Source organism: Oncorhynchus clarkii, chromosome 3, assembly GCF_045791955.1.
Source record: "Oncorhynchus clarkii lewisi isolate Uvic-CL-2024 chromosome 3, UVic_Ocla_1.0, whole genome shotgun sequence".
Taxonomy (NCBI): Eukaryota; Metazoa; Chordata; class Actinopteri; order Salmoniformes; family Salmonidae; genus Oncorhynchus; species Oncorhynchus clarkii.
In genome coordinates, this window is record NC_092149.1 from 47463397 (window position 1) to 47487515 (window position 24119).

Consider the following 24119-nt stretch of genomic DNA (forward strand, 5'->3'; position numbering starts at 1 on the left):
AATTCACATGATATGCCTAAAATACTTATATCCACATGGCTAATAAATCATCTAAGTGTTCCTTTCAATTATTTAATGAACCTATATCATGTATTTTTTTTAAAATTATTTATTACATTTACTTGTGGAATGTTACCGAATAGATAACACCAATAGAAAGTATAATCTGGTGGCATTGGTAGAGAGAACCATGGTGGTGGCAGCATCATGCTGTGGGGATTTTTTTCAGCGGTAGGGACTGGGAGACGAGTCAGGATCAAGAGAAAGATGAACGGAGCAAAGTACAGAGAGATCCTTGATGAAAACCTGCTCCAGAGCGCTCAGGACCTCAGACTGGGGCGAAGGTTCACCTTCCAACAGGACAACAACCCTAAGCACACAGCCAAGACAATGCAGGAGTGGCTTCGGGATAAGTCTCTGAATGAGAGCCCAGAGCCCAGACTTGAATCCGATCTAACATCTCTGTAGAGACCTGAAAATAGCTGTGCATCGACGCTCCCCATCCAGCCTGACAGAGCTTGAGAGGATCTGCAGATAACAATGGGAGAAACTCCCCAAATACAGGTGTGCCAAGCTTGTTTTGAATTCTTATGTAAATGTGATATTTCAGGTTTATTTTTTTATAAATTTGACAAAATTGATAAAAACCTAATTTGCTTTGGCATTATGAGGTATTGTGTGCAGATTTATGAGGGGAGAAAACTATTGCATCCATTTTAGAATAAGGCTGTAACAGGTTAACAAAATGTGGAAAAAGTTTCAGAATGCACTGTATTACAACAATGAAGGATGTTTCAATGTGAAATACAAAAAACAAGTGAGTCAGTTGACTGCCCCCCTGGGAACAGACATCAATTCAATGTGTGCCCAGTGGGTGGTTACTACTATATTGCTGATTATACAAAAATGTGTATACAACCATCAGCAAACCTCATACACTTGCATGTCCTGCAGGAATGTATGGCCTGATTGTTTTATGTGGTTTGTTATGAAAGATTTATATAAAACCCAATATTGGCCTGAAGGACAATGTGTGGTTTTACCCTGTAAAACAGGTATGTTGATATTGCATTGGAATTATATCAAAATCATTAAACAAAAAAACCTATTTTTGCCAACGTAGTGAAACAAGTCCGAGTTTTTTAATGGTCAACCCTGTGTCAACTCAGTGAAGCCTCTCAAGTCTAGATATCTCTCAGGTTTGTTGCAAGACATGTGACCAACACCAGAGGAAGGCATTGCTTGTAGGCCAAGTCAATTTATGAGCCTAACGTTTTGAGAGATTTCCAAGTTTATGGACAGTGTTACAGATTCCAAAAACTTGAACTACATTTCTAAATATGCTATTGTCTGGGTTGTATTGCTTCTATGATCAATTCAATGAGTTTAATTGACTTCCTATAGTGATAATAGTCAAATAAGACAACATGGATCAACAATTAGGCAACAGTTTGGCTTATGGAGGAACAACCATGACTCAATAGAATTTAAAGGGATACTTCAGGATTTTGGCTATGATTCTGACGTTTTTGTCTCTGTGTCCAGTATGAAATACGTTAGAGGTAGTTTTGCGAGTTAATGCTAACTAAACTTAGCAATTGCACTAGCACTAGTTAACAGCCTATATATAATTTGTTTAATCAATGTGTTCATCAGGGCTGCAGTGGAGAGGGTCAAAAGCTTCAAGTTCCTCAGCATGGAAATCCTTGACAACCTGAAATGGTCCCTTCACACAGACAGCATAGTGAAGAAGGCGCAACAACGCCTCTTCAACCTCAGGAGGCCGAAGACATTTGGCTTGGCCCCTAAGACCCCACAAACTTCTACAGATGCACCATTGAAAGCATCATGTCGGGCTGTGTCATTGCCTGGTACGGCAAATGCATCGTCTGCAACCGCAGGACTCTCCAGAGGGTGGTGCAGTCAACCCAACGAATCACCAGGGGCACACTTCCTGCCCTCCAGGATATCTACAGCACCCGGTGTAACAGGAAGGCCAAGAAGACCATCAAGGATCTCAGCCACCCGAACCATGGCCTGTTCACCCCGCTACCATCCAAAAGACGGAGACAGTTCAAGTGCATCAAAGCTGGGACCAAGAGACTGAGAAACTGTTTCACCACTAGCTTCACCAGTAAGTACCCTGCCCTGATCCTTAGTCACTGTTCTAGCCGGTTACCACCCGATACCCCACCCTGCACCTTAGAGACTGCTGCCCTATGTACATGGAGCCATTGAACACTGGTCACTTTAATAATGTTTACATACTGTTTCACCCACTTTATATGTATATACTGTATCTAGTCATGGCTCATTCTATAGAACTTTACATTTTTCTGAATTAGGTGTGTATTTGTTTTATTTATTGCTAGGTATTACTGCACAGTTGGAGCTACAAACACAAGCAATTTGCTGCACCTGCACTAACATCTGAAAATCTGTGTATGCGACCAATAAAGGTTGATTTGATTGATTTGATATGACTGGGAAAGTAGATAAAGGGCCTCATTGACAAAATCCTGAAGTATCCCTTTAAGTTACAATGTTACCATATTTTGTTTATGGCTAGTCTACAATCTTGAAAAGCACATTATATAATTCCAAATAAATACAAATAGGCCTAACCCAATCACTGTTGAAATACTTCATAGTTAATTAATTTAATGGACATGGAGGGAAAGAAAATATAATAATATTCTATAGAACATCGTTTTCACAACAAATGGGAGCTTTTGAACATAAGTGGATCAAATATAATGTTATTGTTATGAAATATGCATAGCCATTTGTCATAGTCCTTGCCTTTAAGACGTACACGACAAGATTTGTTTTAGCGCTCAAAACTCATCATTAAAAATAGTGGCGAGGGTGTGAGAGACTGCTGTAGTCCCATGGCAATTTGGTCGCTGCCTGCATGAGCCCCGGAAAATGAATTTGCGTCACACCCGCCATACGAAGCCTTTCATATCAAGCATGCATTTACTTTAAAGGCTGCTCTGCAACATCGCGTCTCTGTCCAAGCGGGTTAACCAAGTGGATTTACAAAGATACAATTCAAAGTAGTTTTAATTTTTTTTAATAGCATTTTTATGTTTAAAACAAATCTCACATAGCCTATTAAATTATTTGGATTCCATATCTTAATAGATATATTGCCAGTCAATTTATCTTTATTATGCGTGTTTACCAGGGTACTCAACTATTTGTGATTTCCTCTGGGCAGCTCACGTGTTACAAATGGGCGGATTCGATACAAACGACTGCAATGTTTGTTAGAAATGTCCAATTTAGCGTTTGGATAGAAACCTCACAGGAAGAGGTCTTGAAGACGGATGTAACCCAATGACCAATGTCGCGAGTGGTAACGAACGGTTTGCCCAGTCATTTGTTATTTGACAAATGTTTCTCCCAACATTGTGACAGGCTAGTTGTATTTTCTTTCCTTGAGACGTGCTTTGGATTCCTCTTCTACCTTCAACGATTTGGACCAGTAGCCTAATTACCGGGCAGAAACCAAGACATGGGGACTCAGGGCACAGGACGTAAAAGAAATCCCATTAAGGACAGGTCGACGGCCGAGGATGATACCCTTAATCTCATTGCAAGAGAGGTACTTAAAAAAATATATATATTAGAAAACTATACGGAAGTGGGAAGTAGCCTATATTTTTCACACAGTTATTGGTGAAGTCAGTAGAACCAATGTCCACTTGACAGTATTCATATTATTTCACCCTCATCTTTTTCCCTCACCTTTTGCCAAGCTGGCAGGAATATATTTTGATATATTCTAAATCTTGTGTTACAGCCTAAATTCAAAATTGCTTACATTTTTAAATCTATCTACACACAATGTATTAAATTAATAAATTAGATATTTCTGTACGTATTCACACCCCTTTGCCAAGACACTAAATTGAGCTCCGGTGCATCCAATGTCCTCCAATATATACTAAATTATGAAAATACTATGTAATGTCTCAAAATAGATATCTATCTTACCACTATTTTTTATTTAACATTTGATTAAACTAGGCAAGTCTGTTAATAAAAATTTAAAAAAGCGTATTTCTTATTGGTTAGAGTGTTGGGCCAGTAACCAAAAGGTTGCTAGATCAAATCCCTGAGCTGACAAGGTAAAAATCTGTTGTTCTGCTCCTGAACAAGACAGTTCCTAGGCCATCATTGTAAATAAGAGTTTGTTCTTAACTGACTTGCCTAGTTAAATAAAATGTACAATTGCGGCCTACTCCGGACAAAGCTGGGCCGATTGTGCACCGCCCTATGGGACTCCCAATCATGGCCGGATGTGATACAGCCTGGATTCAAACCATGTACTATAGTGATGTCTCTTGTGAGGAGATGCAGTGCTTTAGATGGCTGTGCCACTTGGGAGCCCCACTATTGTTTTCTGGATTTTAGAAGAAAGTTCACTGTTGAACTAACATTTGAATGGACTATGATCAAGACATGTGGCTCGAACCATTGGTTTTCTTACAGGACTATCAACACCAATGAATATATAATTTTATCCATTGGTCAAAACATTTGTTTTTGGATTGGACACCCTACATACGGTGACTTTCTGAGGGTGCCAAATGCACACTCTTTCTAGTTCTTAAATGGTCATATCATCATGCTGTACCGAGCCGACCATCTTAAGACACTTTTGGTAATACAGCTCAGGCAGTTTTTAGAAGTCCACGACCTAGAGGGTAGTACTTCACCAGTGTGGTCCCTCTAATAGAATGGGACCTGCAATGCACCACGGTTAGAAACGCCACTGTTGAATAGAAGGAAGTGTGGTCTGTTCAGACTCGTACCGGATGTTGCATGAACTTTGTATCTCACCTCACACACCAGACTCACTCTAGTGTCTGCTGCTTCATCATTACCCTTGGCAAGTCTGTAGCAGTTGGCTATTTGACCGTTTTACTTTTCTGGTATCAAGTTAGCAGACTTTATTTACTTTACAGTCTGGGGGTATTTGTCTGGAGTTGCACATTCCTGCAGTTTAGTCATTGTTGCTTCCTGTAGTCAATGTGCAGTGGGCAGAACGTGCTGTTGAAGTTGCTAGTTGTGTTTTAGGCTTTTGATTTTTTTAAAGTTTGTCAAGGGGCAGTTCCCTATAGCTGCCTTTGCACGTTTCCTGAGTTATGGTTTGGTTAAAAAACAATTGTCGTTGGACTGTTTGCTGTTGGAAGGTAGCTTGGTGTAGTTTCAGGACAGTTGGCTAAATGCAGTATACTATAACTGCTAGTCAGTAAAGAGAAAAACAGTGCCCTTTTAAGTGCAGATTGAGTTGAGTCCCACACTGGCAGCCCCTCTGACAGGATGGTCTGTCAGTCCGGATGTGCTAGCCGATTCTGCTAAAAAGGCTTTAAAAATAGAAAGGCCCTGAAATATCAGCTGTTACTGCACACTGCATTCAGATTGGGTCTGTCGTGGGGGATAGGCCATGCCGATTAATCGGTCAACCTCTAATTCTTATAGCCTGACGATCAGAGGCAGTTGATCTGAATTAAGCTTCTATTTGTATGCCATTAATAATAGGGATCTTATGGCTGCACCAGAGTTACTCGTATGAACCATTCAAAACATATCCCACATGAGCAGGTGGTAATATTCTATGGATGACAAATAGCGTGCCCACTGTTTTCAATACAAGAAACTCTGAAGTATTATTCAGACCAAAGGTTGGGATATGGGAATGAAGCAGTCCATCAGCAATTACATGTTCGACACAGATAGTGTCCTCACAATTGAGTCTTGGAATAGTACCCAGTGTTGATTGTAAGGAGGCACAGACTCCATCTTTGAATTAGTATGGCTGTAGAGGGATTTACCTCATACATTTGATACACAAAACAGCGTCTTAACACTTGCTGAGGGGACACTCAAACAATCTTTTGGTAGTTTAATGTTTTTGTAAATACAGTCCCAAAAATGTTTGCATGTTAACAGCCAAGTTTAAGATATAGCACTTACCTGCTGTATTTCTGCCTGCATGAGTGACACCCTTTGTGTCATATGATTAATGGACTAATGGAGAAAAAAAAATCATTTTAAGTGCACTGTTTGTCAGGTAAATAGTTTGGGATCATCTTTGGCAAGGGTGCTTACTGCTTTTGTAGTGGAACCACTTCTTTTTTTTTTTTTTAACAATAAGCTAATTGTCCTGGGCGCAAGCCCATATGAGTGTCCATTGTTTGTAATGCCATTGTGCAATTATACGTGCACATTTCTAAGGCATTTGGTTTGTTTTTAAAAGTAGCTAGAACTCTTTCTAATGCCATTGGAGCTTCCAGAAGAAATTATCTCCGCACGTGTTTTCTGTCATGGGTGCCACCGTGTGCTATGATCACCTCCTGTTCAATGTAGCCTATTCTGTGATCAACTCATTTCTTGACCGCAATGGCTCCCTGTAAAATCCACATACTCTAGGGACCATGGTTAGACATCAAGTACTAGCTTCATGTGATTCATTTCCAGAGTTCAGACCCTGAATTAAGATTTGAATGTTCTAAATGGGGGGGGTTAGCAAAAGTTACAATTAGTCACATTGTGATCTTGTTTATCTGTCTGCATAGGCGTCCTACAACCTGCAGTTGTAGTGAAAAGTGTGAACATGGTCTGAGTAATCTGAATGCATGTATGTTGAAAACCTGTTTCACTACTGTCAGTGAGGATATATGGATTATGTCTGTAGAAGGCGAAAGCTTTAGTGTAGGTTGAATAACCACTGGATAACCCACAAGGAATGCCTTTCTAAGTGATAGTGAGGGAAGATGAAACTATTGAAACCCCGAGAGTGTCAAATAAGTTCCCATTCATTCCTGCTGCTCCTGCATGACACTTCCTTTACAAACCGGCATGTCTTGGATTGCTGTATCATCTTTGCAGGAACACCATTCACGAGAATGGTGGATTGAAATATAGACGCAGGGCATCCTCTGACCAGGCCAGTGTCTGTATCGGTGCTGATGGCTGTCAAGTATTCTGTTGACGTTGGTGTGTTTTGTCTGAGTGCGGTTGGGAGACAAATTTAAGCCGCGGATTAAGTTGCCAGGTCAGCGTTAAGTGACAGCCTGAGGGGCAGTGGAGCGATGAGGGGGTGAATCAAGTGTTAAGAGAGGATTAGTCTGGGACTCTGAAGCAAGGAGGGGCACAACACACCGTCTTCCTTAATCTGACTGTCATCAATGGGACAGGCCAGATAATTGGCAGTCCTACACATGTGCGTAGGCACACCACACACATGCATGCAGTCACGTACACATGCACACACAGATAAAGGCAGAGATTTATTTCAAAACTGCATACCTATGGACAATCAGGCTAAATTATGAAGCAATTTAACAATGAGATTTCATTTCACTCCAGCATTTCCAAATCTATTAGTTTAGCTAAAAGTATGCCAAATAAAGAAGCAGACTGAGGCTCACACAAACATGCAGATGCAAACATTAGTACTTTAAACATTTCCTCCATATGTTGAGACATGGACGAGTGGGTTCGGTTAGCCTAACCTGCTCTGACCCCTGAAAAGGGAAGTCTCCATATATGGAGGCACTGTGCGTTAGCTTCCTCTTGGTGACGTCACACACAGGACCCATAGAGATTATCACAAACGCCTTCCTGTTGATTTGCTTCTACTGGGCTCCCTCCCAAGCACAGTTCATTGGTCAAAATCTCTTAATGCTTGTGTTGATTGGTTTGTAGGAAGGAAGAAACAAGTCAAGAATAAGCAGTACTGTCAGTGCTGTAGAGGAAATTGTGTCATATTGCCTAATCAATACCCTCATCATTACAAACAAAGGCATGTGAAATGTTGACTTGCTGCACACAATGGCTGATTGAATTTGACCTCTATGTAGGACAAGGATTTTAAGATGAGGGAAGATTATTATTATTTTATGAGCATGGCCTTATTTCTATTACAGCATATTGGATGACTGTCATTCATATTCAATTCACCCAACTCAATTTAATATTGACAGGTTTAAGCTACTTCCTGATACTAAAATTTTCCCAATACAGCCTTGCACACTCTTGCATGCATCTAGCTGATCTAGGGTGTACTCAACAGTTACAAAAGAGTTTGTTAAATCTTTCTTAATCAGCAGAATGAATACACCCCTGATCACATGCAAAAACAGTTCACTTTCATAGCAGCCACATCAACAGCATGATCACTCGTTGTATATACATTTGAAGTCAGAAGTTTACATACACTTAGGTTGGAGTCATTAAAACTCATTTTTCAACCACTCCACAAATTTCTTGTTAACAAACTATAGCAAGTCGGTTAGGATATCTACTTTGTGCATGACACAAGTAATTTTTCCAACAATTGTTTACAGACAGATTATTTCACTTATAATTCACTGTATCACAATTCCAATGGGTCAGTAGTTTACATACACTTAGTTGACAGTGCCTTTAAACAGCTTGGAAAATTCCAGAAAATGATGTCATGGCTTTAGAAGCTTCTGATCGACATCATTTGAGTCGATTGGAGGTGTAACTGTGAAAGTAGTCTATCTTCAAACTCGGTGCCTCTTTTCTTGACATCAAAAGAAATCAGCCAAGACCTCAGAAAAAAAATTTAGACCTCCAGAAGTCTGGTTCATCCTTGGAAGCAATTTCCAAACGCCTGAAGGTACCACGTTCATCTGTACAAACAATAGTACGAAAGTGTAAACACCATGGGCCCACGCAGCCGTCATGCTCAGGAAGTAGACGCGTTCTGTCGCTTAACGATGAACGTACTTTGGTGCGAAAAGTGCAAATCAATCCCAGAACAACATCAAAGGACCTTGTGAAGACGCTGGAGGAAACGGGTACAAAAGTATCTATATCTACAGTAAAAACGAGTCCTATATCGACATAAACTGAAAGTCAGCAAGGAAGAAGACACTATTTCAAAACCGCCATAAAAAAGCCAGACTACGGTTTGCAACTGCACACGGGGACAAAGATCTTACTTTTTGAAGAAATGTCCTCTGGTCTGATGAAACAAAAATAGAACTGTTTGGCCATAATGACCATTGTTTTGTTTGGAGGAAAAGGGGGAGGCTTGCAAGGTGAAGAACACCATCCCAACCATGAAGCATGGGGATGGCAGCATGTTGTGGGGGTGTTTTGCTACAGGTGTTACTGGTTCACTTCACAAAGTAGATCGCATCATGAAGAAGGGGAAATTGTGGATATATTGAAGCAACATCTCAAGACATCAGTCAGGAAGTTACAGTGCCTTGCGAAAGTATTCGGCCCCCTTGAACTTTGCGACCTTTTTTTACCACATTTCAGGCTTCAAACATAAAGATATAAAACTGTATTTTTTTGTGAAGAATCAACAACAAGTGGGACACAATCATGAAGTGGAACGACATTTATTGGATATTTCAAACTTTTTTAACAAATCAAAAACTGAAAAATTGGGCGTGCAAAATTATTCAGCCCCCTTAAGTTAATACTCCTTCCATTTCAATATTATCGCTTGCACAGTGCTCCTTGGGATGTTTAAAGCTTGGGAAATCTTTTGTATCCAAATCCGGCTTTAAACTTCTTCACAACAGTATCTCGGACCTGCCTGGTGTGTTCCTTGTTCTTCATGATGCTCTCTGCGCTTTTAACGGACCTCTGAGACTATCACAGTGCAGGTGCATTTATACGGAGACTTGATTACACACAGGTGGATTGTATTTATCATCATTAGTCATTTAGGTCAACATTGGATCATTCAGAGATCCTCACTGAACTTCTGGAGAGTTTGCTGCACTGAAAGTAGGGGCTGAATAATTTTGCACGCCCAATTTTTCAGTTTTTGATTTGTTAAAAAAGTTTAAAATATCCAATAAATGTCGTTCCACTTCATGATTGTCCCACTTGTTGTTGATTCTTCACAAAAAAATACAGTTTTATATCTTTATGTTTGAAGCCTGAAATGTGGCAAAAGGTCGCAAAGTTCAAGGGGGCCGAATACTTTCGCAAGGCACTGTAAAGCTTGGTTGGAAATGGGTCTTCCAAATGGACAATGACCCCATGCATACTTCCAAAGTTGTGGCAAAATGGCTTAAGGACAACAGTCAAGGTATTGGAGTGGCCATCACAAAGCCCAGACCTCAATCCTATAGAAGATATGTGGGCAGAACTGAAAAAGTGTGTGCTAGCGAGGAGGCCTACAAACCTGACTCAGTTACACCAGCTCTGTCAGGAGGAATGGGCCAAAATTCACCCAACTTATTGTGGGAAGCTTGTGGAAGTCTATCTGAAATGTTTGACCCAAGTTAAACATTTAAGGCAATGCTACCAAATACTAATTGAGTGTATGTAAACTTCTGACCCACTGGGAATGTGATGAAAGACATGCAAGCTGAAATAAATCTTTCTCTCTACTATTCTGACCTAAAGTGGTGATCCAAACTAACCTAAAATGGCATTTTTACGAGGATTAAATGTCGGGAGTTGTGAAACTGAGTCTAGCTAAGGTGTATGTAAACTTCTGACTTCAACTGTATAATTTCTTCTCGCAGCTGTCTATGCCCTCTTCTCCTCTCACCTTTTCCCTTCACTTGTGGACATCAGCAATTTTCTACATTGTAGAATGATAGTGAAGATATCACAACTATGAAATAACACATATGGAATCATGTAGTAACCAAAAAAGGGTTATCCAAAATATTTGAGATTCTTTAAAGTAGCCACCCTTTGCCATGACAGCTTTGCACACTCTTGGCATTCTCGCAACCAGCTTCATGAGGTATCTAGAATTCATTTCAATTAACAGGTGTGTCTCGTTAATTTGTGGAATTTCTTTCTTAACACCTTTGAACCAATCAGTTGTTATGACAAGGTAGGGGTGGTATACAGAAGATGATAGCCCTATTTGGTAAAATACCAAGTCCATATTACGGAAAGAACGGCTCAAATAAGCAAAGAGAAACGACAGTCCATTACTTTAAGACAAGAAGCTCAGTCAATCCAGAAACTTTCAAGCATTTTGACATTTTCTTCAAGTGCAGTCGCAAAAACCATCATGCGCTAAGATGAAACTGGCTCTCATGAGGACCGCAACAGGAAAGGAAGACCCAGTGTTATCTCTGCTGCAGAGGACAAGGTCATTTGAGTTACCAGCCTCAGTAATCGGCAATCAACTACGCCTCAGACTGCAGCCTAAATAAATGCTTCATAGAGTACAAGTAACAGACACATCAACTGTTCAGAGGAGACTGCCTGAATCAGGCCTTCATGGTTGATTTGCTGTGATACGCCCTCCATCCCATTTTGTTTTGGGCTTAGTGGGACTATAATTTGTTTTTCAACAGGACAATAATCCAAAAACACACCTCCAGGATGTGTAAGAGCTATTTCACCAAGAAGGAGAGCGATGGATTGCTTCCTCAGATGACCTGGCCTCCACAATCACTCGACCTCAACCCAATTGAGATGGTTTGGAATGAGTTGGACTGCAGAGGAAAAACAGCCAACAAATACTCAGCATATGTGGGAACTCCTTCAAGGCTGTTGGAAAAGCATTCCAGGTGACTACCTCATGAAGCTGGTTGAGAGAATTCCAAGAGTGTGCAAAGGTATCAAGTCAAAGGGTGGCTACTTTGACTTGAAATCATGTAGTAACCAGAAAAGTATTCGACAAATTAACATTTATTTTAAAGTTCTGAGCAAGGAACTTAAACGTTAGCTTTTTTTATATTGCACTTTTACTTTCTTCTCCAACACTGTTTTCGCATAATTTAAACCAAATTGAACAGGTTTCGTTTATTTATTATTGATTTTATTTATGTATTATATTAAGTTAAAATAAGTGTTCATTCAGTGTTATAAAATACACTGCTCAAAAAAATAAAGGGAACACTTAAACAATACAATGTAACTCCAAGTCAATCACACTTCTGTGAAATCAAACTGTCCACTTAGGAAGCAACACTGATTGACAATACATTTCACATGCTGTTGTGCAAATGGAATAGACAATAGGTGGAAATTATAGGCAATTAGCAAGACACCCCAAATAAAGGAGTGGTACTGCAGGTGATCACCACAGACCACTTCTCAGTTCCTATGCTTCCTGGCTGATGTTTTGGTCACTTTTGAATGCTGGCGGTGCTTTTACTCTAGTGGTAGCATGAGACGGAGTCTACAACCCACATAAGTGGCTCAGGTAGTGCAGCTCATCCAGGATGGTACATCAATGCGAGCTGTGGCAAGAAGGTTTGCTGTGTCTGTCAGCGTAGTGTCCAGAGCATGGAGGCGCTACCAGGAGACCGGCCAGTACATCAGGAGACGTGGAGGAGGCCGTAGGAGGGCAACAACCCAGCAGCAGGACCGCTACCCCCGCCTTTGTGCAAGGAGGAGCAGGAGGAGCACTGCCAGAACCCTGCAAAATGACCTCCAGCAGGCCACAAATGTGCATGTGTCTGCTCAAACGGTCAGAAACAGACTCCATGAGGGTGGTATGAGGGCCCAACGTCCACAGGTGGGGGTTGTGCTTACAGCCCAATTCCGTGCAGGACGTTTTTCATTTGCCAGAGAACACCAAGATTGGCAAATTCACCCTGTGCTCTTCACAGATGAAAGCAGGTTCACACTGAGCACATGTGACAGACGTGACAGTCTGGAGACGCCGTGGAGAACGTTCTGCTGCCTGCAACATCCTCCAGCATGACCGGTTTGGCGGTGGGTCAGTCATGGTGTGGGGTGGCATTTCTTTGGGGGGCCGCACATCCCTCCATGTGCTCGCCAGATGTTGCCTGACTGCCATTAGGTACCGAGATGAGATGCCAACGCCACGTTGCACCACAGACTGTCCAGGAGTTGGCTGATGCTTTAGTCCAGGTCTGGGATGAGGTCCATCGGGAGACCAGGAGCATGCCCAGGCATTGTAGGGAGGTCATACAGGCACGTGGAGGCCACACACTACTGAGCCTCATTTTGACTTGTTTTAAGGACATTACATCAAAGTTGGATCAGCCTGTAGTGTGGTTTTCCACTTTAATTTTGAGTGTGACTCCAAATCCAGACCTCCATGGGTTGATACATTTGATTTCCATTGATCATTTTTGTGTGAGTTTTGTTGTCAGCACATTCAACTATGTAAAGAAAAAAGTATTTAATAAGAATATTTCATTCATTCAGATCTAGGATGTGTTATTTTAGTGTTCCCTTTATTTTTTTGAGCAGTGTATATTTTATTTCTTTCATCACATTCCCAGTGTGTCAGAGTTTACATGCACTCAACTAGTATTCTATAGCATTGCCTTTAAATTGCTTAACTTGGTTCAAATGTTTTTTGGTAGCCTTCCACCAGCTTCCCACAATAAGTTGAGTAAATTCTGGCCCATTCCTCCTAACAGAGCTGGTGTGACTGAATCAGGTTTGAAGGCCTCCTTGCTCGCACACGCTTTTTCAGTTCTGCCCACACATTTTCTATAGGATTGAGGTCAGTGCTTTGTGATGGCTACTCCAATACCTTGGCTTTGTTGTCCTTAAGCCATTTTGCCACAACTTTGGAAGTATGCTTGTGGTCATTTTCCATTTGGAAGACCCATTTGAAACCAAGCTTTAACTTTCTGACTGTCTTGAGATGTTGCTTCAGTATATCCACACAATTTCCCCTTATGGTGCCATCTATTTTGAAGTCCACTAGTCCCTCCTGCAGCAAAGAACCCCCACAACATGATGATGCCACCCCCATGCTTCACGGTTGGGATGGTGTTCTTCGGCTTACAAGCGTCCCCCTTTTTCCAAACATAACGATGATTATTATGGCTAACAGTTAGATTTTTGTGTGATCAGACCAGAGGGCATTTCTCCAAAAAGTACGATCTTTGTCCCATGTGCTGTTGCAAATCGGAGTATGGCTTTTTTATGGCGGTTTTGGAGCAGTGGTTTCTTCCTTGCTGAGTGGCCTTTCAGTTTGTCGATATACGACTCGAGTTACTGTGGATGTAGATACTTTTGTACCTGTTTCCTCCAGCATCTTCACAAGGTCCTTTGCTACTGTTCTGGGATTGATTTGTACTTTTCGCACCAAAGTACTTTCATCTCTAGGAGACAGAATGCGTTTCCTTCCTGAGCGGTGTGACGGCTGCGTGGCTTTTATACTTGCGTACTATTGTTTGTACAGATGAACGTGGTACCTTCAGGCGTTTTGGAAATTGCTCCCAAGGATGAACCAGACTTGTGGAGGTCTACACTTTTTTTTTCTGAGGTCTTTGCTGATTTCTTTTGATTTTCCCATGATGTAAAACAGAGGCACTGAGTTTAAAGGTAGGCCTTCAATACTACATTCACAGGTACACCTCCAATTGACTCAGATTATGTCAATTAACCTATCAGAAGGTTCTAAAACCATAACATTTTCTGGAATTTTCAAAGCTGTTTAAAGGCACAGTCAACTTAGTGTATGTAAACTTCTGAATCACTGGAATTGTGATACAGTGAAATAATCGGTCTAAACTATTTTTTTGTAATTACTTGTGTCATGCACAAAGTAGATGTCCTAACCGACTTGCCAAAACTATAGTTTGTTAACAAGAAATTTGTGGAGCGGTTGAAAAATGAGTTTTAATGACTCCATTCTAACTGTATGTAAACTTCCGACTTCAACTGTATTTATATTAATCGGTATCGGCTTTTTTTGATCCTCCAATAATCGGTATCGGCGTTCAAAAATCCTAATCGGTCGATCTCTAATAGGTATGCACATTAGCTTTGACATCGGTTTTTAACATCGGCGTTAAACTAGACATTGGGCCGATACCGATGTTTGCATTTTTAGCTAATATTACCCGATTCCAATATGTTTACTGACTATATCGTGCATCCCTAGATATTTTCCTTGCCAAAACAATACCGATATTTCAAATTTTAGCGGCCCATGTAAGGATTCTAGTCTAGTACACACATGGACGCATGGTGTGTACACATGTTCTAAGGCACTGCATCTCATTGCAAGAGGCATCACTACAGTCCCTGGTTCGAATCCAGGCTGTATCACATCTGGCCGTGATTGGGAGTCCCATAGGGCGGCGCGCAATTTGGTCCGGTGTAGGCAGTCATTGTAAATAAGAATTTGTTCTTAACTGAATGGCCTAGTTAAATAAAGGTGTTACACACACACACACACACAGTTATTTTGTTGTCATTTACGTATGTCCCCATTTTACCATTTTAAAACATAATCAAAACCTATTTATTTCACTTACTTGCTGTGCTGTTTTGTTGTTAATTTGTTTAGTTTCATTCTCAACCAGGATTTCTCATACTATTGGAACGCTCTTTGGGTCTTTGCGTGCCAAATAACACTATTTGACGTGAAATAAGCTTGTTGACCAATCAGGACCTGAATATGACTGCACACCACACAATAATTTAACGCCTTACATTTTTTTTACGTAGTTATCACACTCACTCGTATTTCATGTCACAACGATTCATCGATACATAGCATAACATATGTTTCAGTAGCTATATCTAACGTATGTATGTATGTATGTATGTATGTATGTATGTATATGTGTGTGTGTGTGTGTAATCTAACAACCCTAATTTATAAGACCGTTATTTGATTAATGTTGGTTGGACCCATCTATGTGAAGCTAGCCACAATAAGGATTAGCCACAATAGTGGACTTAACGCTGACCTGGAGAGTTTTTTTTCTTTTTTCTCTCGATCCCCTCTGAAAGGCTGCACATAAACATGCTGCACATCTTATGTTCTCCATTCAAACTTGAACCCATCGGCAATACCATCGACATGCACTTTGGATCTTACTTCTGACACCAAACATAGATAATTCTGGGGACAGGCAAGGTTAAGGTTCCTGCAGCACTTTGTTAAATGGCACAGAGGTGTGTGTGTGTCAGCATCCCACACTTTTTATGCAGTGCGATGGTGTGTGTGGTCTACAGTGCACTGCAGGCCTTTTGTATTTGTGCATAAATGTGAAACCCCAACAGAGCTATGGGGTGGGAAGATGTTGTTCTCTCTGAATAGTATCGGAAAGGGTCAGCCAGTATGACCCGAGGTTGTGAGACCAAACAACTCTGTCAGCTTTCTAACTTCCTTCCTGTAATTGTTACAGTACTTGAGTTAACAATTAGTGTTTAAACTTGATGTAAACCAACTTGTTTCAGCTGTTCCTTTTACCCAGTTGTGAACTTGCAACGTTATTACCTTCTCTTCGGGGACATCAACTGATGTGACTAGAACTTGGCTCCAGGATTACTTTGTAGGTGACTGGGTGTGTAGCCGGGTGGGGTTAGAGTAATGCTTTGAGGTAATGACTAGTAGTAGCAAATGCTATTGCTAATGACTAATGGCTGCATATAGTGCAGTTTATGGCTGTACTGACTGTGTTTTGATAAAGATGAGGGGGTCAGTTGTTCCTCAACTTTTGGCCATTTATTTGCATTCATTACGTCTGTCATTAAGAAGGGTTTGGTCCAAATCGGATGTTGGGTATTATATTTAAGGGACATTATAAGAACCCTTTTAAATTGAAATGGCCAATTTTGGTACAATCAATTGGCTTAAATTCTCAGTTAAAACGTTCCTGAAACATTATTTTGTGAAAACATTTCTCTTAGAAACGGGTAAACTACAGAAACCATTTCAGAACAATCTGAGAGGATGGGTGTCATTGTTTGCTGAAACTAAATGGAATGACCATGTCCTTAGCTTGTGAGCCACTTGTGGTCGGAGTGGGACTTAAAGGGGATAGGCTAGGCTAATGGTAATGACAACTGCTATACCACAGGGCTCACAGAACTCTGGTGTGATTTTTAAGGCTGAAGCTAACAAGAAATGTAATGCCACTGAGCTCTCTATGTAACTCCTACTCTACCCTGGGAGCTAACGATAGATCAACGTGGCTTACTGGAGATCGGCAAACTAAAGGCATGCCAAAGAGGGAGAGATCCACTAATCTTCTTTCTTGAACTGACCGGACACACACTGCTTTAGAATTACAAGTACACTTAGTTGCTCCCTCAGTTAATCATTCCTATCACACCATTTTAAGAACGCATTAAAGTAGTGTGGTACTATTAATGACCAATGATCCTGATGAACCCATTCTTGGCATTACTACAAGTTGTTCATGGCTGTTTAGCACTTATCAGATAGGGATTTCCCAGAAGTAGGTCTCGCTTGGTAGGCACTAGGCAGCCTTCCACTTCTCTGGAAAATTATTCCATGCCAGACACTTTCAAGCACAGACTAAGGCGGATGGTCTTGCCGGAATCTAATGTAAACCTCCTGAGCTGACATTTACATTCCTCTAAACCACTACTACGTCATCCACCTTTCCTTATTGGTACTCTGCGGCCTCTACCAGAGGTGTATGCTGTTACAAAAAAAAGGCTCTGTTACAATCGAAAATGCAACCTTTCTCCATTCTTGAAAGTAATCGCTGATCTCACACTGTTGAATAGGTGACGGCAGGGCTAGCTTTCATCTTATTGAATTGTGAGAGATCAGTGATTACTTCAAGAACTAGGAAGGCAGAACTAATTTCAACAGGGCCTAGGGTTGCATTGTGGAGTTCACAGGTCAAGGCAGTGGACTATAAACTGGTCTGGTATGTTTCACAACGACAGGAGGAAGAGTAATTTCACTACTGCCTGTATGGAACACAATAGCAAGTCCTGCAGGCTCTAGGTTTGTCTTTATTATTGTCATGTGATGCAAATAAAGACCTAGTTAAGCTGCAGCTGGCCCAGAACAGAGTGACACATCTTTCACTTCATGGTAATCAGAAGGCTAATATAAATACTATGCATGCCAGTCTCTCTTCGCTAAGAGTTGAAGAGAGACCGACTGCATCACTTTATATAACAAACGTTAAATTCCAAAGAATTTGCATAGTCAATTTACACACAGTTCTGACACACACTAGCCCTACCAGATATGCCACCAGGGGTCTTTTCACAGTCCCCAAGTCCAGAACAAATTCAAACAAGCGTACAGTATTATATAGAGCCATTGCATGGAAGTCACATCTTATTGCTCAAATAAACCCACAAACCTGGTTTAAAAAAAACGGATCAAGCAACAACTCACTGCAAAACGCTTCTCCCGTATTTGACATAGCCTACATATCAATACATACAATCTCTATGTCCCGTTTTTACATTTGTAGTTCTGTCCTTGAACTGTTATGTCATATTTCATGCTTTGTGTGGACCCAAGGAAGAGTAGCTGCTGCTATCTCAACAGCTAATGGGGATCCTAATAAAATACCAAATGTCACCCTACATTTCTGTAGAAGTGAATGACGAGGACCTTTTTTAAACACATGGTCCGGAGTTGGGGAAACGCAGAGGGGCGAGGGAGGAGGCGTTAGAGCATTCTGTGCAAGCTTGTACAGTGACCCCACCTAGAGGCACATTCTGACAGCCCCAGGGACAGGAAGGAAGTGCTGACTCACACACTCTTGCACTCTCACTCTCTAACACTGTCACTTTGAAGGAAAAGGCCCTGCTCTCACTCAAGTGGATCCAAGTCAACACACATGAGCACCAACTGCATGCGACACACACAAAGCATGGCCATACCCACAACAGTTCTTTTCCCGAGCTAGGCTGAAAAGACAGGCTACACGGCCTTCTCTTTCTCATATTCTGATGGCTAATGTCCAATCGCTGGGAAATTAACTTTGAACTCAGAGCAAGGCTTCAATCACAGAGGTACAGTGGGGCAAAAAAGTATTTAGTTAGCCACTAATTGTGCAAGCTATCCCACTTAAAAAGATGAGAGAGGCCTGTAATTTTCATCATAGGTACACTTAAACTATGACTGACAAAATGAGAAACAAAAATCCAGAAAATCACATTGTAGGATTTTTAATGAATTTATTTGCAAAAAATTGTGGAAAAAAACGTTTGTTATTAACCAAATACTTAATCTCAATACTTTGTTATATGCCCTTTGTTGGCAATGACAGAGGTCAAACGTTTTCTGTAAGTCTTCACAAGGTTTTCACACACTTGCTGGTATTTTGGCCCATTCCTCCATGCAAATCTCCTCTAGAGCAGTGATGTTTGGGGCTGTTGCTGGGCAACATGGACTTTCAACTCCCTCCAAAGATTTTCTATGGGGTTGAGATCTGGAGACTGGCTAGGCCACTCCAGGACCTTGAAATGCTTCTTACGAAGCCACTCCTTCATTGCCCGGGCGGTGTGTTTGGGATCATTGTCATGCTGAAAGACCCAGCCACGTTTCATATTCAATGCCCTTGCTGATGGAAGGAGGTTTTCACTCAATCTTACGATACATGGCCCCATTCATTCTTTCCTTTACACGGATCAGTCGTCCTGGTCCCTTTGCAGAAAAACAGCCCCAAAGCATGATGTTTCCACCCCCATGCTTCACAGTAGGTATGGTGTTCTTTGGATGCAACTCAGCATTCTTTGTCCTCCAAACACGACGAGTTGAGTTTTTACCAAAACGTTATATTCTGGTTTCATCTGACCATGTGACATTCTCCCAATCTTCTTCTGGATCATCCAAATGCTCGCTAGCGAACTTCAGACAGGCTTGGACATGTGTCCCCCTGCTTAAGCCAGTACGTCTGGCACTGCAGGATTTGAGTCCCTGGCGACGTAGTGTGTTATTGGTTGTAGGCTTTGTTACTTTGGTCCCAGCTCTCTGCAGGTCATTCACTAGGTCCCCCCGTGTGGTTCTGGGATTTTAGCTCACCATTCTTGTGATCATTTTGACCCCACGGGGTGAGATCTTGCGTGGAGCCCCAGATCGAGGGAGATTATCAGTGGTCTTGTATGTCTTCCATTTCCTAATAATTGCTCCCACAGTTGATTTCTTCAAACCAAGCTGCTTACCTATTGCAGATTCAGTCTTCCCAGCCTGGTGCAGGTCTACAATTGTGTTTCTGGTGTCCTTTGACAGCTCTTTGGTCTTTGCCATAGTGGAGTTTGGAGTATGACTGTTTGAGGTTGTGGACAGGTGTCTTTTATACTGATAACAAGTTCAAACAGGTGCCATTAATACAGGTAACGAGTGGAGGACAGAGGAGCCTCTTGAAGAAGGTACAGGTCTGTGAGAGCCAGAAATCTTGCATGTTCGTAGGTGACCAAATACTTATTTTCCACGATAATTTGCTAATAAATTCTTTATAAATGTAATGTAATTTTCTGGATTTATTTTCTCATTTTGTCTGTCATAGTTGAAGTGTACCTATGATGAAAATTACAGGCCTCATCTTTTTAAGTGGGAGAACTTGCACAATTGGTGGCTGACTAAATACTTTTTTTCCCCACTGTACATCAGGGAATGCTGTTTCTTTGTTTGTACAGAGCCATGGCTTATGGACATTACACTAAACTCTGCTATTCAACCAGACAGCTTTTCCATTTTCCGTATGGATCAGGTTCTGGTAAGAGTAGGAGGAGGTGTATGCTTCCTGATCAACAATTCCTGGTGTACCGAAGTTAAAACCGTCTCAAGCTCCTGTTCACCTGACCTGGAGTTTCTAATTCTAAAATGCCAACCCCACTATATGCTGAGGTAATTCACGTGTGTTATCACAGCTGTGTACATACTGCCACAACAAACATCAAGGTGGCACTCCGAACTGTGCAGGAATCCTCTCACCCGGAAGCAGTCTTTACTGTCGTGGGATATATTAACCAAGCACGTTTTAAAACATTCTTCCAAATATCACGAATATGTATCCTGCCCCATGAGAGGAAATGTACTGGACCATGTACATACAAACATCCAATCAGATCACGTCTCCCTGTTCCTACTCCCCACCTACAAGCATCAATTCAAGAGCGAGCCACCAACAGCGATTCTGGACAGAGGAGGCAGACTCGATGCTGCAGGACTGTTTTGAGAATATTGATTGGAATCTGTTCAAAGATTCATCCACCCAGGCCTCATCCATCAACATTGAGGGAGTATACATCATCAGTCACAGGCTTCATTAGGAAATGTGTCTGTTGTACCCACAATAACAATCCGGACATACCTCAACCAAAAACCCTGGATGACCGGAGATATCCGTGCCATGACGAGAGCCCGTACTGCCACATTCAATGTGAGCAGAACGAACCTTGATGACTTGGTGGCGCGCAAAGCATACAAGACAAGCAGGTGCGAGCTCCACAAATCCATTAGGGACGCAAAAAGACAATACAGACTCAAACTTTTTAATTGATTTTTGGCTACTCGCACTCGCAAAGCATGTGGTAAGAACTACAGACTATCATGGACTACAAAGGTAAATTCACTGTCTCTAGTGCCCACCGAAACCTCCCCCTGAGATGAGCTTAACACATTCTATGCTCGCTTCAAGGCAGACAACACGACCAGGTGCTTTCGCTCTCTGAGGCTGATGTGAGAAACTCTCGAGTGAGTACTTATGGCATCCCTGGCCGCGTCCTCGATGTGTGCTGACCAGCTAGCAGGCGGCTTCTCGAACGTCTTCAACCTGTCCCTGGCTGTAGTCCCCACCTACTTCAGAGACCACAATCATCCCAGTGCCCACGATTAACAAGGTGACATGCCCAAATGACTATCGCCCCGTCGCACTCACCCCGGTCATCATGAAGAACTTTGAGGGGTTGGTCATTGCCGACATCAAGGCCAGCATGCCAGGCACACTGGGCCCATTCCAATTTGCCTACTGCTCCACCAGGTCCATGGGAGATGCTATTCACACGGCCGTAACACATCTGAACAAAAGGAACACCAATTTGAGAATGCTGTTCATTGACTACAGTTCAGCATTCAACACTATTGTTCCCTCCAAGCCCTGGTTCTGGATACTACCCTCTGTAACTGGATCCTGGACTTCCTGATGGGAAGACCACAGGATGTGAGGATTGGCAACACCTCCTCCACACTGACTCTTAACACAGGGGCCCCCCAGGGGTGTGTCCTCAGCCCTCTGCAGTACTCCCTGTTCACCCATGACTGCGTGTCTTTGCACTGCACCAACTCCATCGTCAAGTTTGCTGACGACACCATGGTTGTAGGCCTGATGATGACCAACAACGAGGAGTCAGCCTATAGGGAGGAGGTAAGTGAACTGGCATTGTGGTGCCAGAAAAGCAATATCTCCCTCAATGTTAGCAAAACAAAGGAGTTGCTTGTTGACTTTAGCAAGCAGAGGGAACATTCCCCGATACACACCAACAAGACTGCATTAGAGAGTCAGCAGTTAAGTTCCTCGGTGTCCACATCACCAAGGACTTGACATGGACCAGCAACACCACCAGTCATGTCGAGGGCACAGCAGCGTCTCTACTTTCTAAAACAACTGAAGAAATTTGGCATGCCACCCCGGGTCCTCTCCAAATATTATCACTGCACCATTGAGATCATCCTGACGGGTTGCATCACAACCTGGTACGGGAATTGCTCCATCCAAGACCACAATGCCATCCAGCGGGTGGTGAAGATGGGCCAGTAAATCACCAAGACATCTACTCGAAACGGTGCCTGACGAAGGCCCACAGCATCAAGGACCCCACAAACCCCAGTCATGAGCTGTTCACTCCCTTACCGTCAGGCAGATGGTACCGGAGCATGCGTCTGATGCCATCAGACTACTGAACACTTGAACTGGACTGACCACCTGCACTGACTCTCGGCACATACGCTCCACACACATTGCAACTGCTGCTACCAGACTTAGCATACTGCACAATTTAAACACTTGCTCCCCCAATCCCTCCTTCCCCAAAAACATGTGTAAATACACTACATGCTCATCAAACATATCATTCCAGAATCATGGGCATTAATATGGAGTTGGTCCCCACTTTGCTACAGCCTGCACTTTTCTGGGAAGGCTTTCCACTAGACGTTGGAACATTGCTGTGGGGACTTGCTTCCATTCAGCCACAATCATTAGTGAGGTTGAGCACTGATGTTGGGCGATTAGGCCTGGCTCGCAGTCGGCGTTTCAATTAATCCCAGAGGTGGTATTTTATTATTTCTTATTGTTGTCTAATGAACCTGCAAGTAAGCATTTCATTGGACTGTGAATACCATGTGTATCCTGTACATACGACAAATAAAACTAGAAAATGTCACGTAAATATACACACACGATTATTTCCGTAATAGACTCTTTAAATAAATAATGTAACACCCTTTTGATAGTCACTTAGTCAGGTGCTTATTTTACTCGCACATCAGCCTTCCAAATGATACCTTGATTTTTATTTTATTTTTTGTTATCAAGGGTTGAATGTGTCTGTTTGCCTTTCCTATGTATTTAAAGACCTACATCATTGTGTGCCATATACTGTAGAATATGACAAAATAAATGTTGTGATATTAATGAAAGTCGACGTGGTTAACTTCCCAGCAGTGCATTGCAACATACTGTGGTCAAACAGTTGGGAACATGAGCCCTGTCTAGGAAAAGGATTTCTGATGACATGTTCATCCTCTCCATTTATAGATGCTGGAGTTCATGCTAAACTGATCTCGCTCTCTCATTCTCCCTTGCTCTCTATTCGTCTTCTGTTTCCTTCTCCCTGTTTTCATCTTTCTCTCTAACTTAGGCAGAGGCCAGGCTTGCTCTGAAGAGGGCGGCCAGGGCAGAGGCCAGAGAAATCCGTATGAAGGAGCTGGAGAGACAACAGGAGGAGGTATAACTAAAGAGCACTACATTACACCCAAATGCACACATAATGTACACACTTATCTTATAGAACACATGCACACAAACATGCATGCAAATAGTATCCATAACTACAGAACAACTACAGTTCGAAAGGACAGACAAAACCAGACCTGATGTAGGAAGGTACCTTACAAAGACTTAATCCCAAAAGTACCCCAAGCTTTAGGCACCTTGACCCATGTCACATGACCAAGGAGTCAGGTCGGGAAGCGCTGTCTGTTATTAAAGGCATTTCCTGTGAACAGTGTTTCATTCTTAAACGTCCTGTGCCAGGGTGGGTCCAGTGGTCACCAATGTTAATGGTGTACCATCTCCATTGCACTAGAATGCACAGCTGGTAATTTCTACCAAACAAATTAGCATACACTCTTAAGTCATAGTGCGAGACTTTGGCAACTAAAGCCCTTTTTCCACTTACTCAGTCAGATGAAC

General features: G+C 42.0%; 1 protein-coding gene across 6 annotated transcripts in view; it reads left to right on the forward strand.

Annotated features, from left to right (window-relative positions):
- Window positions 1-2964: 2964 nt before the first annotated feature.
- LOC139396288 (leucine-rich repeat flightless-interacting protein 2-like) overlaps window positions 2965-24119 on the forward strand; it is a 76169-nt gene continuing 55014 nt past the window's right edge. For 4 of the 6 annotated variants that reach the window (XR_011630747.1, XR_011630748.1, XM_071143397.1 and 1 more), the window contains exons 1-2: window positions 2965-3610; window positions 23566-23652. Coding sequence is in view for 4 of the 6 variants with exons in the window: in XM_071143397.1 (XP_070999498.1) it covers window positions 3521-3610; window positions 23566-23652 (177 nt within the window). In the remaining 2 variants the exon portion in view is untranslated. The remainder of the gene's footprint in view (window positions 3611-23565; window positions 23653-24119) is intronic. The other 2 variants (XM_071143394.1, XM_071143395.1) reach the window with 2 other exon arrangements.